The 13680-nt window shown below is 34.6% G+C and overlaps 1 protein-coding gene across 2 annotated transcripts in view; it reads right to left on the reverse strand.

Moving 5' to 3' along the window:
* CGNL1 (cingulin-like 1) overlaps positions 1 to 13680 on the reverse strand; it is a 46549-nt gene that overhangs the window by 7982 nt on the left and 24887 nt on the right. For both annotated transcript variants that reach the window (XM_009321585.1, XM_009321586.1), the window contains exons 10-13: positions 8624 to 8776; positions 7789 to 7959; positions 5168 to 5329; positions 4254 to 4343 (exon numbers count right to left, since the gene is read on the reverse strand). In XM_009321585.1, coding sequence (XP_009319860.1) covers positions 4254 to 4343; positions 5168 to 5329; positions 7789 to 7959; positions 8624 to 8776 — 576 coding nt within the window. The remainder of the gene's footprint in view (positions 1 to 4253; positions 4344 to 5167; positions 5330 to 7788; positions 7960 to 8623; positions 8777 to 13680) is intronic.

The following is a 13680-nucleotide window of genomic DNA, read 5'->3' on the forward strand; positions in this document are numbered from 1 at the left end:
GGTCATAACAGTTACTGGACTACAAATGTTAGCATGTGGCTGTGTTCTCAACAGTTGGGTAATTTCCTAAAAGCTCTCATTGTTGCATAGAAGCATAATAATAATAAATTTATATATGATATAAAATATTATTTTTAGATATTAAAATACTGTTTTATATGCAAAAATTAGAATCACTCATGTATACAATAGCTGCATTTATTCATTAAATATACGGAAAAAAGTTATAATGTGAGGGATGACATAGGATTTATTCTGCTGTAATTGCTTTAGCCATGAAGACAGACACAGAAAAAATAAAGCAAAATTTGTAGTAAAATGAATGACTAATTAAAAATGCAAATGTTAACTGAAAAAAGGGGTTTTGTTTTATGTAGGAACTTGCTTAATGGACCACTTGAAAGTTCTACTGTGCTCTTACTGTGCTCAAAGGCTGTGACAAATTTGTGCAACCTTCCCAAGATCTCAAATTAAGAAATTATTTACCAGACAATTATTATATTTCCAAGATGACTGCTACTGTTGTTGGACACCTCATGTAAAAGCAACCTCACAGAAAACAGTGGGAGAGAGAAAAAGTACTATATCTGATTAGGATCAGAAAGCTACGTGCAAATATGTACAAGAGCTTGTAGAAAGAGAAGGGCAGCAGGACACAATTCTTGCTGGGGGAGGTGAAATTGTTTTTACTTATCTCCTTGCACTTCTCATAGTAAATGCATAATTAACATGCACAAAGGAAAAAAAGCAGTTGTCTGCCAAAATGTGCTCAAACTTTTCACTTATTTCACAGCAGTTAAGATAGGCTGTAGCTATGTACCATACAAAGCTTTGTGCTTCACATTCTACCTTTCCTATATCGAACATATTCTAATCATATTAAAAGAATAAACTATTTCTGCAGCTTAAGGCAACAGTTATCACAGCTGGATTTGAAGAATGCTAACAAGAAAGAAATGAGAAAAGCAATAGTATCAGATTTTACAAAGCTGTATTAGACATAACAGTGTTTTGTGCCAGCTTTAGGATTAGAAGCAGCTGTTGAGTTATAAGTGAAAGCAATTTGATTTCCAATAATATTTTAGATGCTATCACCATTGTTTACCATCTCATTTAGGTTCACAGCCTAGGTTTCTTGTTAGTACCTAAGTAGGGAAAAGTAAAATATATATATGTGTGCCTATATATAGACCTACATATACAATTCTCAAGTATGTGACCAAAAAAACCTATGTTTAACAAACAAACAAGCAAAAGCCAAACAAACCCCTTTGATCCTTCGTAATTGAAAAGCAACCTTCACCTCCACATTTCCATTTGTTTGCTTCCCACACCTGGGCCAGCTAAAGAGCAGGTATACAGCTATCCATTGGGAATGCTTTACCAAAAGGAAATGAACGATGCAGTCAATGCAATTTTATCCTTCTGTATTTATTCTAAAATTATCATGGAAACTGACTAGTCCATTTTTCACACTTAGTGGAAACAATTCTGAAGTCAATAGACTCATGTTCGCATTTTCACAGAATACAAGAATTGATGAGGGTATCTTAAATATTTTTCAATTATGTTTGCAAAAACAAAATGGCAAGAGGTACTTCATTTCACTTGTTTGTAGGAAAAAAAATATCATGTACTAAAATGTGCCCTGTCCCTGCTCGCTTTAGACTCAAAGGGCAGCTGAGTGCTCCAGCTTTCTATGTGTGTGTGTGTTTGTTTACCATTTTGCTCTTTCCAGAGTTGCTAATATCTTATCATTTAAAAACTAATAGGATATGATCCACCTTTCCTCCAAATTTTTTTACTGTTTCCACTTTGTTGTGGTACTTCTCGAGAACGAGGTAGGGAAGATGAGAACAGTGTCTCATGCAGCCACTCCCAGATTCAAAAGGGTGTTTAAATTAAAAAAGGATAACATTTCATAGTAAATGAAATGTGAACTATCTAACTAAAAAAGGATAACATTTCATAGTAAGTGAAATGTGAACTATCAGTCTTGCCAATGTTTATTCAAATGTTTAGCTTTATGTAAGATAGAACCACTTGTGTCAATTTGTTTTTACTAGAAATTTGAGTATTATAGCTCATTATCAGTATATTAAAATAACACATTTATAATAATAAAAAAAAATTACAGAAATACAGATATTACTGAAACAAATCCATTATAATCTTCCATGTCATTATAAATGCTTAGCAGACCCTGAAATACTCTTTAGTAATTTGACTACTTAGTCATTCTGGCATAAAATCAAAACAAAGCAACCTTTGTAACTCATGTGTGAAATGAGAAACTCCAGACCTCAAAACAAACATGTCTTTTACCCATTATGTAACATTTTGGTCACCCATCTGTATTTTAGGTTGCCATTCAGTTAGCAAATTAACTTACAATAGTACCCACTAGTGCAGCTATGACTAAGGTTCTTTCATCCCAGGCTTACGACACAGGCATAAACTCTAGTATTAAAGGCTTCCTAATTTAACAATAGCATGACCTCACATTATTATGGGTTCTTTACATTCTATTTCGCCCGCTGACTCAGAGTCTGTACAATATCAATGGAATAATAGCAAAAAGACTATATTGCAATCAAACAGAATCTCAGTAACCTGAGTCCCAACAAAGTAGTAACGGTGCCTTGGTGTTTCAAGGATGCATGAAAGCAAGCTGAGTTCTAACTCACTTTAAAACTCCAGCTGTCTCAGTGGAATACACAATTTCATTGAAAAGACAGAGAAACTAAGATTTTACTTTCTGTTCTCCCTTTGAAATTAAAGCTATTCAAAAGAATGTCAGCAATTCTTTTTTCCTGGAGAAAGAGAAATGAAAACAGAACAGACTATCGTGGGTTTTACCTCAATGCAAATTGTCTCCTGGACTTCTAGGAAATTACTAATGAGGTATTGTACTTAATGTAAAGCTACAGTAGTAGCTAATGTAGGAGACATGCTGTAATGAGTTATGCATCAGTTTCACATCTCTCAGAATGTAAAACTAAGGCAAAGAACATTGTCTAGGCCGTGATATTCCAAGACAGCCACATCACCATATTCCTTTCTGTAGACTAATCAAAAACTTGCATAATACTGACTACTCGACCATGGATGCTCTGGTTACTTTTTCAGTCGTCAGGCCCTATTCTCTACTTTTCTGGTTTATTATAAATATTTGTTACAGGGCCTTTGATTTCATATTTCTTTCAGAAACCTTGAATAATATTATTAAGGCCTCTTTCTTCAGAACAATGAACTCCTAATTCTGTTAGACTTGGTGATTTCCAGCTCAATGGTCTCATTTCCACTAGCCCACTCCACTTCCCCCCACCTGCACATCCACTGGCCTTACTGAAGACAGAGGCAAAAATATTCATTTATTTGAGGAGGCATACCTGAATTACTTTTTATCTTGATTGATACCTCATCATACAGTTTCCACAACTTCTTTTTTCTACTTACACAGTCAAGAACTTTTCTGTTACTTGTTTGAATTATTATGATAGGTCTCACTTAGCTTGGCAAATCTTGCTTTATCTTTACATTTTCTGCCCCATGAGACACAACCTTGTTAATAAATCCTTCTTCCCCTCTTTCCGGGCTGCCTACTCATATAACAATTCTGGAACTAATGACTGATATTTTTATGTGGAAAACGCTTTCCAACTGTCTTATATTTGATATACCTTAATCAGTTTTTACGCTTGTAATGAAAATAAAGCTTCCTCTCTGTTGAAACTGGCTAGCATCTTCAGTTGACTTCACTAATTAATTTCACAATTTCCTAAGCTCCTCCTTCTTTGAAATCAAGACTCTATTATGCTGGCCTACTTTACTGAAAAGTTAAAAAATTGTGATCTTTCAGTCTAAGATACTTTCTACAACCAGAAACTAAAACTAAAGCCTAAGACCGCATCCTATCTAAAACTAAGCCTAAGATAGCATCATCTCTGCACGCATCAATGATGAAGCTCACTGCATCAAGAATATCAGAGGATGACACTGGTCTTCAGTCTTTATATGCAATCTATGTCAATTTTCCAGTTAGGAAAACGGGAAAAAATTGGTCTGTGATGACGTGGAGGAGCATATTTAATCATGTTTGTGAACCTTGGTTTTTTGCATTTACATACTCTGCTTAAGTACAGTATATAAACGCTATCGCTAATCATTATTCAGTTAATCAATATTGTTTGCAAGCCTAATAACACTTTTTCCTCATCATTATACAACAGTTGGAAAACTTGTTCAAGTACCTGTTCTCTGCATCTACTGATCCTCTCAGACAACAAATCCGAATTAGTCTTTTCTTCATCAAGCTCAAGTTCCAGGTGAGATAACTTGTCCTAAGTGGAACAAAGAAAAGTAATTTCAACATACTACTTTCCCATCCTCTTCAGATTGCTACCAGGGCATTCTTCCTTAAGCTTCAAGGACTCAAACTGTCTGAAAGACTAGGCTTGAAAAGTGAAATGCCTCTGAAAACACATACAGAATCTAGAAAAAGAGATGGCAGGTAGATAAGCCTTTACAGTGAATTTGTTTGCCTGACAGAAGTAAAATAGAAGTTTAATTTCCTTTTTTAATCACTCCCACCAATTTCAAGAAAATAAGAGAAATTCTGTAATGTTTCTAGACATTGTTTTTAGAATGTCTAAGTTACATTATACACTTGGAAGAGAAATTTCTTTTCATATGAGTACAATGGTATGAAAGTGTTTATGAAAGTCAAATGACAGCTTAGTTGAACTGAACAATTATGAAGCTAAGCCTGTAACAACATAGTTAGAATAATGATGTTATTTAGGCTACTGAAATGAACTGATACTAGATGCTAAATAGAACTTACACTTCTAAATACTTTTGAATTTCTGAGTGATGGGCCTACGAATGAAAATAATACAATTTTGCCTGATAAACTCTAGAGAAAATTAATTTAAAAGTTAATTAAAATGATGAAATAACAATTGCATTTTAGAACACATCATGCTACAATAGATATGCTAACAGATCACCTTTAGAATATACCAGAATAATTCCTGCAGTAGTACTACATGGATTTTCAACAACATCAAGTTATTTTGTTTCTTCCCAGGCAGAATCCATGTGAAATACCAAAATTATTTTAATTAGTTCTAATAAGATACCAACTCTTAAAAATATCTTTTACCTCCATTAGTTTGATTTGTCTTGCCCGATCGTCTTTTAAGTGATTTTTGGCTTCCAGTTCATACTCCAAGCCTTTCACAGTCTGTTCTAGCAGCTGAGTTTTTGTTATTGCCTCATCCTGAGCTCTTTGGTGGTCCCTCAAGTTTTCTTCCATGAAACGCATCTGAAACAATAAGATTATGGTAATACGCTTTACACTGTACTTTCTATAAATAAGTGATGTCAGTGAAGGGGACTGACTACAAACATGACAGATCCGGAAGCGTGACAAGAATTTCATTGAGTTATATGCTTTTCACAGTAATTTTTGTTTTATCCACAAGATGGCACCAAGAAAATAAACTTGGATTAAATACCAGATCTAAAGAGATGCTTCACACTACAGGTTTTACAGTGACAATTATACATAGTTGTTTTTTTAAAATTTCTTTCTTTTTATCCAGCTACAGCAAGCCAAAATTTTTACAGTTTTCTAAATGGTTATATCTTTGGAACTTTTGCAATATTATTCCTTTCCTTTTCAGACTACCAATACCTTAGCTTTTAAATAATCATGTAGTTTATATGTCTGAGGCACTTCGATGACAGCATTTTACCAATGACATAATTGCTAACATATATATATGTATTAGTGTAACTTTTAGATGCAGTAGGGCTATCTGCTGAGGACAAAAGTTTCCTATTCTAACAATAGCGTGTACTCTAAAATTATCTAAAACCTTCACAGCACTTAAAAAGTAGTCAGAGGGGTTTTAAGTGAGACTGTGATCAGTCCTTATACTTGCAACTTAACTTGTGAAGTGTATATAATATATGATGAGGGTTTTTTTTTCTTCAGCATACAGTCTTCCATATTCTTCCTCTGTTCAGTCAAGTGCTTATATTTTAGTGATGAAGCTAAAATAATGTATTAGTGACTGTTTACAGAGTTTGCTACCTATTGCTAAGTCCTGACAAAAAAACATTGGACATTTGCATGACTTTGTGAACAGCTAGTTAAGTGCAGAGATCTGTATATCAATAGCATTTCATATGCATTTAACCTTTCAGAATGACATTGGATTGACAACTTTCAAGACTGGTATCTTTTATTTATCCACAGAGAACTTACAAGAGATGCAGCAATGAAGAACTCCCATACTGCCTTGCATGACCTTCATAATTTTTCTGCTAGAACAAGAAGATGATACTCGTGTTGCCATGATCATTACAATCCTTGGCTTTTGATGAGACTCTCAAAAAGAATGTTTTGTGCACTATGACACCTACCCAAGAGGATTTTCACAGACAACAGACACTTTCACGTTGAATGGAAGGACTATATATTTGTACTTCTTGTTAAACACAAAAGAGGAAGGGATAATAAAGACTTTCAATTGTCCTGAATGCTTAGTCTCTCTAGAAAGTCTGCTGTTTAACCTGCTTATCCTATATTTTCAGATTTTGTTTCCTCTTTTGCAGCTAGTTGCCATACTACATTTTTAAAGCCCTAGGATTTTAAATATTGCCTCATGGAGATGTAGAATTCCACAACCAGTAATATTTTGTCCTTTATAGGTATTTATAGTATTTGGATTGTCTTTTTGTCAAATAAGGAAGGTTTCGTTTGTTCTGAAATTTTTTCTTTGTATGTTTTGTAGTTGTAATAGATAACACTAGAAGTATTTTTCATAACTGTAAACACAGTATGTATACATATTTACACACACACATCTTTTATTTAAGCTGTCTATTCTCGTTTATTCAACTTAAGAGCCATGTTCTCAATATCCCAGTTTTATCTTTCACATTTCATTATGAGTCTTCATCCCTTTACAAAGGCTCTCCATCCCTGAATGGAATAAATATAGAAGGAAGACAGAATAATATATAAGAACTATACTTTCTTCTATTGCTGTTCTTTTAAATTGAATTAAAACAAGTTTGTTAAGGGGAGAGGGCAACATAAGAGAAGTTCTGAACTGGAAAAAAATCAAACTATTAGAATATTCTACGTACAGAAAACATCTGTGACCAGTGTATTCTCATAGCTTTTCCAATTGCAGAACAAGTATATGCAGATCTTTAAAAGACTGGATTGCCCTTATGGCAAAATTTACATGCTAAGAGGCAGAGACTTCAAGACTGTGGTTGATTCTTGGTTGCACAGACACCTTTGTCATTTAAATCTGCAACTTGGCTTATACAAAGGAAGAGGAGAATGTATGTCAACTCCTTTAGAGCCAGAATTTGGGGTTTGTTTTTTTTTTTTTCCTTTTTTCTAAATAACTGCTGGGGTTTTTTTTCCTAATTCAAGACTATTTCCACATTCCCAATTCCTTCAGTAGCAGGCATTAAAAGAGCAGCAGATCATCAATGGAATCCCTGTCATATCATTTAAGATACATTCATTTGTCAAACACTGCATTTATCTGTCATAAGCAGGAAACCCCATTTCCCTGGCAGAAGTAACACACTGATCATCATCATGAAGAATGAACTTCAAAAGCATGCTGATTGAGATCAGTCTCTCATGATGAAGTACACAAAAGCATGATAGCAAACATTCATTGTCTTGAAAACTATCTGAGCTGAATTCTAGGTCAAAGGTTAGAATTTGTCACTGAACTTATGAGTCATTACCTCATCTTGCATTCTCATGGCTGTCAGGCGTGATTTTTCTACCTCAAGGTTTTTCTCTTTTAATTGTCTCTGCACATCTGCAAGTTCCCTGCGATTTTTCTCCTTGTATTCATCAAGCTGGTTCTGAAGCTCCAGAGTTGATGTTCTTGAGATCTCTACCATTTCAGACATCTGGGAAAAAAGCACATATAATTTTTTTCCTAAAATAGTGCTACAAAAGGTTCTATCATGCTTAATACACCAAAAGGTTTTTTTCCTCCAGTTTTGATATTCAGCTCCGTATTTTCAAAAGGAAAATTTATCAAACATGTTCCCAAACAAATGAATTTCTATGCAGAAGTGTGAAAACACAAAACAGTAAGGTTATTTTCTAATAGTATGTGTGGCAAGACTATTCTCTTCTTGTCTGTCAGCAGTTCTTCCAGCTGACTGATGTAATGAACTGCACCGTCACACTTCAGTGTATCAATATTAAGTTGTACGGTTTACACACAGATGGCAAATAAGTCTAATGCAGTAGCATTTTGAAGATCAGCTGTAAAACTCTGAAATATCGCTGTAGCATACATTAGAACTGAACTCAAATCTGGGATCTTGTTTAAACAAAACAGAACTGTTTTACAACAGTATTTTGAGATAGCGGTGTTCCAACCACTGCTCCAGCCCTGAAAGCTTTTATTGATAGTCTCTAGGTTAAAGAGACTAATAGTAAAGTTTGCATTTCATTTTCTTTTACACATTAAAAAAAAAAATAATTCTTTACAGTTTGGCAGCTCATTTGCTTCTGTCTGTTAGATATTCAGATTCCTGCAGCCTCTTTGGAGTGAACTCATACCTCCTCCTGTAACTTTTCAACAGTCTTGTTCAGTTGCCATCGTTCATTCTCCATTTCATTCTTTATCTGCTTTAACTGTTCCTTCTGGTGAGTTTCATCCTTTAACTGCTGGGTTAACTGTTGCTGTTCCTGTGAAATACAGTGGATGCTCTCCTGCAGTAGATTAAAAAAATATATATAATGAAATGTAGACCCTCTTTTCTAATGCCTTAAAGAAATGTTACATAACACTCTCTGTGCAGCAGTAATACCACCAGCTGTTGTAACATTAAGACAAACTTAAATAAAAAAAAGTTTATGGAGTTACAGTTTGCTAGCCAGTATAGGACAAACATCATTTTAGTGATACGGTGCTTTATCCTTCCTATAAATTCCTAAAACACCGTTGCAACATTTGTAGGACCAAAGGCAGACCCTTTTCATGATTCTGTTACATGCAAAGCGTCCATTCCTCTGCAATTGCACACACGTCAGCAAATCCTACCTCCTGCACAAGGTTCAATATCCATTTCAGGTTTCACATTTTCCTATATGCTCCCTTTAATGCTCCCTTAAAAGTTTTCTCAACAACAGCCTTTTTTTCCTAGGTAAAAAAAATAAAATAAAATACAAATCTGTTCCTACGATGAGTGAGAAATAACTAGTGGTGATTTTTTTTTCCCTGTTGCTGTGCTTCTATAGCACCCAGAAGCCCTAATCAAGATGATGTCTCATTGTGACAGATGCTGTGCAAACAGAACTTTGCAGCTCCTAGCACAGAAATCTCCTTCCTGAAAGAGCTTTTGCCATTAAAGTTCAAATCAGACCTTCATTATATGGATTAAATTTTGAGTCAACTGCAGAACTATGCTGTATGCTCATCTACCAGGAGCTCCAAACGTGTCTGCTATTACATTCAGAATATTTAAGAACTTACCACCCTCCAACTTCTAAATACTGTCCATCAGCAGAATAACTGACTGTGTCACTAGTTCATTCCAATACAAGAAAAGCAGATTATTTTCCATCTGCATGTTGGGACTCTCACCTCTTCCTTCTTTCTCCATAATAAAATACCTTAATGGCCCTACTCCAAATAGACACTACAAGACTAGAAAAAGGGTTTGTTTTTATGAAGTCTGAGAGGCATCATTAAATTGATTAAAACCAGATTATGGACAGTTTTTCTGTTCCAACAGAAAAATGTAAATAATTAAAGTCACCATAAATTGTAAAAAGCATTCCAAAACATTGTTTTACATTTTAATATTGGAAATATAAAGTTTTGTTGAATATCTAATACCTATGATGCTTACTTTATTACACTTAGAAAAACTTTAAATGTGAAAACACAGTAGTATTTCTGTAGGCAATATAGATCAGAATCTCAAAAAATAATTGTTCTGAGAGAAATGAAAGAACGTCGTCAAATGTTAGAAGTTAGAGATTTCTTTAGATTCATTGTCTCTCATGTTCTGGTATAGCCTGTCAACAAAAGACATTTCTGATACAAACAGGAGTTATGGTGGATGCCTAAAAAGTGTATACATAACCCTAAAACATGCTGGGGGCTAATAGATGTTGTTTTGTAAAGCCTAATTCTATACCAGAATTGGTTTAGCTGACACCAAAGGATTTTAAGAACCTTGAAAAGGTTCAACTTTAGCACTTCATTTCTAAAAGCTGCTGAAGTCTTGGGACCCTGCTGATGTGCCATATTTGAACAGGTTATAAAAACCTAATGTATGTCTTCATCCATCAGTCTTTCACAGATCATTTAACTTTACTGTTTGTTTACACATCCTTGAGAAACAAACCGCACAGACACAGATCAGTGAAATACATTGTGGCAGAATAATGATGCCAGCAGGATGCTGTTCTGCATTTCCAGTGTGCTGAAAAGGGAAGTAAACATGAGAGCAAATCCTGTCACTCTATTTACTTCAGTTATCAACAACAACAAAACCAAAAAACAACCAACCAAACAAAAAATCAATCATTAATATGAGAAGAAATTTTGTCCACTAACTAGAGCAATTGCCAAAGTAATAATAGGTATAAACAATTAAAATATTTAAAGAAAATAATAAATAGGGGGCTTGATACAAGCAGTGGATCACCTCAATTTTCATCAGGTCATGCTAACTTTTGCCTGATTTTCAGATATGCAGCAGACTGAGATGCCCAAGATTGAAATTTAGCTTTTTTCTCCTTTGAGTTATATTCTGGCATCCTGAAAAGAAAAATCTGTACTTTTCATGTATAGCATCTCCCCATTTTCATCAACATATTTTCACTGTTTGTTACTAAGAAGGATGATAAAACAAATACTAAGTACATTACTAAAAATTAGAAAGTGTTGTGAAGTTGTAATCACAATTATTTTAATAGAAAATGCAATTCCTAGATAACTGACCTGTTCCAAGGAGAAATTTCAGTTTTGCTCAGTCTGGTTTTAGTTAGTTCAATAATAAACTGACAGGGGCAATGCTGCTTCAGAGTATCATGGGAACTGAAGTTCAGGTGCTTCATGCTCTCATTCCCCCACATCTATTAAAATCTCTCATGCCCATGTCCCTCTTGTGACGTATCAGTATCTGTTCAGCCATCTGATATGCCATAAGAATCACAGGACTAAGCATTTCCTGGACCCAGTAAAGATCCTATCACTTTCCAGCCTCCCCTTCTGGTAGATCACCATTTATTAGTGACAGGAGAAAGCAAAGGCTTCTCTGGGTACTTATAAAGTACAAGACTGAAAAAAAAAATTACACCAGTGTCGTTTCTTACCGAATCAACAAGTTTTTAATGCACGATCAAATGGTTCACATGCACAACCATTCTCTCTGGAAAAGTGTGTAATAGCTGATTGTTCTCTGGGCTTGATGAATTCTAACTGGCTGGAAACGGTAGTTTTCTTACCGCACCATTCTGCATAATTTTCTTCTCAAAATCTATTTAATAGGTGTCCATACTACGACCTGTATTATTTAGCTAGTAACTATGCCACAGAATAATATATTCTTCAAAAAGTGAAATTACCACTAAAGCATAATATGTTCCTTGTTGTTTTGCTAAAAGGTAGCCAGCAGAAAACTTGATAATATAGGTATAGGGTAAAAATATTCCTCATGAAAACTGAGCATTGCAACAGAAATTATCTTTGTTTTACTAAAAACCCTGCATTACAACAGATACTACTTCATTCTTGTAATATTATTCAGGGGAAATAGCATGTCGTGTAGTTTCCCATCAATGATCATTTTCCTTGGGCAACACAAATGAGGATATGGCATTTCCCTTTTCTAGACTAGCTGATAAAAGAGAAAAATACTGATAAAAATTAGCATGCCTAGTTTAACATTAATATTTGAGATAGACTAATATGCCATGCTAGAAACAACTGAACTTCCATTTATATAATTTTGCTTAAGTATTAAAAAACATGATGCAATGGAAACGTTGCTACTGACTATCCAAATGCTGCAGTTTCCTCAGCGTCTAGCCTTTCAATACTTTATACTGAATTTCAGTATTTGAAATTTGGAATGTCCTATAGGACAGCTTCAACAGTCAACTCAAATATAACCACTAATGTGAGTCCCCTTCACATACAAAAATCCTTGAGTAGTTTTCACTGGAATTGGCTGGCCTGTCAGTTACAGTGTAACCACAAGTCAAGTAAACAGTTTATCAGTTGCCAATTTAAAGCTAATCTGTAGTGGCAATTAATTACTTTGTGAAGAAGCTTAAGTGTTACTTCCGCGCAAGCGAGGCTAACTCTACAGCAGTATTTCTCAATTTCAGGTTGGTGGACAGACAGTGGTCCAGAAGACAGGGAGCCATAAAATAACAACAGAACACAATCACATTTCCACATATCTAGAGAAGGAAAAAAAAGAAAATGGGGGAAAATGAACATAGCAATTTGTTTTCATAGTAACCTATAAGATTATTGCAATACTTATTTTTCCAAACAATATTAGCTGAACCATCTCTTTACAAAATTAATAATTTCTTTCAACTGATAACTGAAAATTAAGAACATATTTCAACTTACAGTGCTCTGCAACACTAATTTATGTGCCTACCATTATTTACCACAATGAAAAGATAAGTTTCGTATTCTTCCACCCATGGAAAGGATCCTGCATTCCGACTGTTTAATTTAACAAGCACAGAATACTTGGCACTGCCATTCATAATGTTGGTATAATTGATACTTTTTAATATACTGCAGTATCATATATGCTATGATTAAGGTGCATAATAATTATATTAAATTATTTCCTTTCCCAAGAGAGTTCTCAAGAAACTTCCAAAAGTCTTCTCAATGTTGCAAAAATGTTAAGATGTATTTCATTTTTTGAAACAGTAGACTACATACAGAAAGCTACCCTAAACCAGAGGTTATAACACAGCATGAGACACTGCAAAAAATACTACGTGCCTGACCATCCATAAAGAAAATTTCAATATATGCTGAAGTTGATTTTAGACAAAAGCATTAAAACAAATTGTCTACAATAATTAAGTGTATTTCAGCTTTAACTTTTCTGAACAGAAATTTGGGATGAAGGAGGAATAGATTTGGCTATGTTTACAGTAACTGCTGCAATTCTATTCATATTGTCATTGTCTTTCTTCTGCTAGTCCACCATTAAAAGTCATCTGTATTATGTAAAAAGCAAGATGGGCTCAGTCAGGAATTAAAGTTTCCACTATGATAAGTATTATTACTGTGCCAATGTTTGTCATCTAAATTGTCAAAGGTAATACAAGGCCAAATCAGCCTACTGCACAACATTGTTCATTAAAACAAGCAAAAATCTAAAGACAGAAAGGTTGAATTGTTCTAAACTGAAGGGACTGCTGATTACATCCTGAAGTCCGTTAGTGCTCGTATCTGGTGGGCAAGAAGCGTAGAATCAGAAAGAGGTTTAAACTTGGTGTGCCAGAAATAAGACATAAGTTGTGAATAAAACGACAAGACAGACTCTTCTATCTGTCAGCTTTCCTAGATTAATTTGGAGACCCAGCCTGGAGGCAGCATTACTTGGCATGATGCCCTGAAGGAT

Source organism: Pygoscelis adeliae, unplaced genomic scaffold, assembly GCF_000699105.1.
Source record: "Pygoscelis adeliae isolate BGI_AS28 unplaced genomic scaffold, ASM69910v1 Scaffold183, whole genome shotgun sequence".
NCBI classification, from domain to species: domain Eukaryota; kingdom Metazoa; phylum Chordata; class Aves; order Sphenisciformes; family Spheniscidae; genus Pygoscelis; species Pygoscelis adeliae.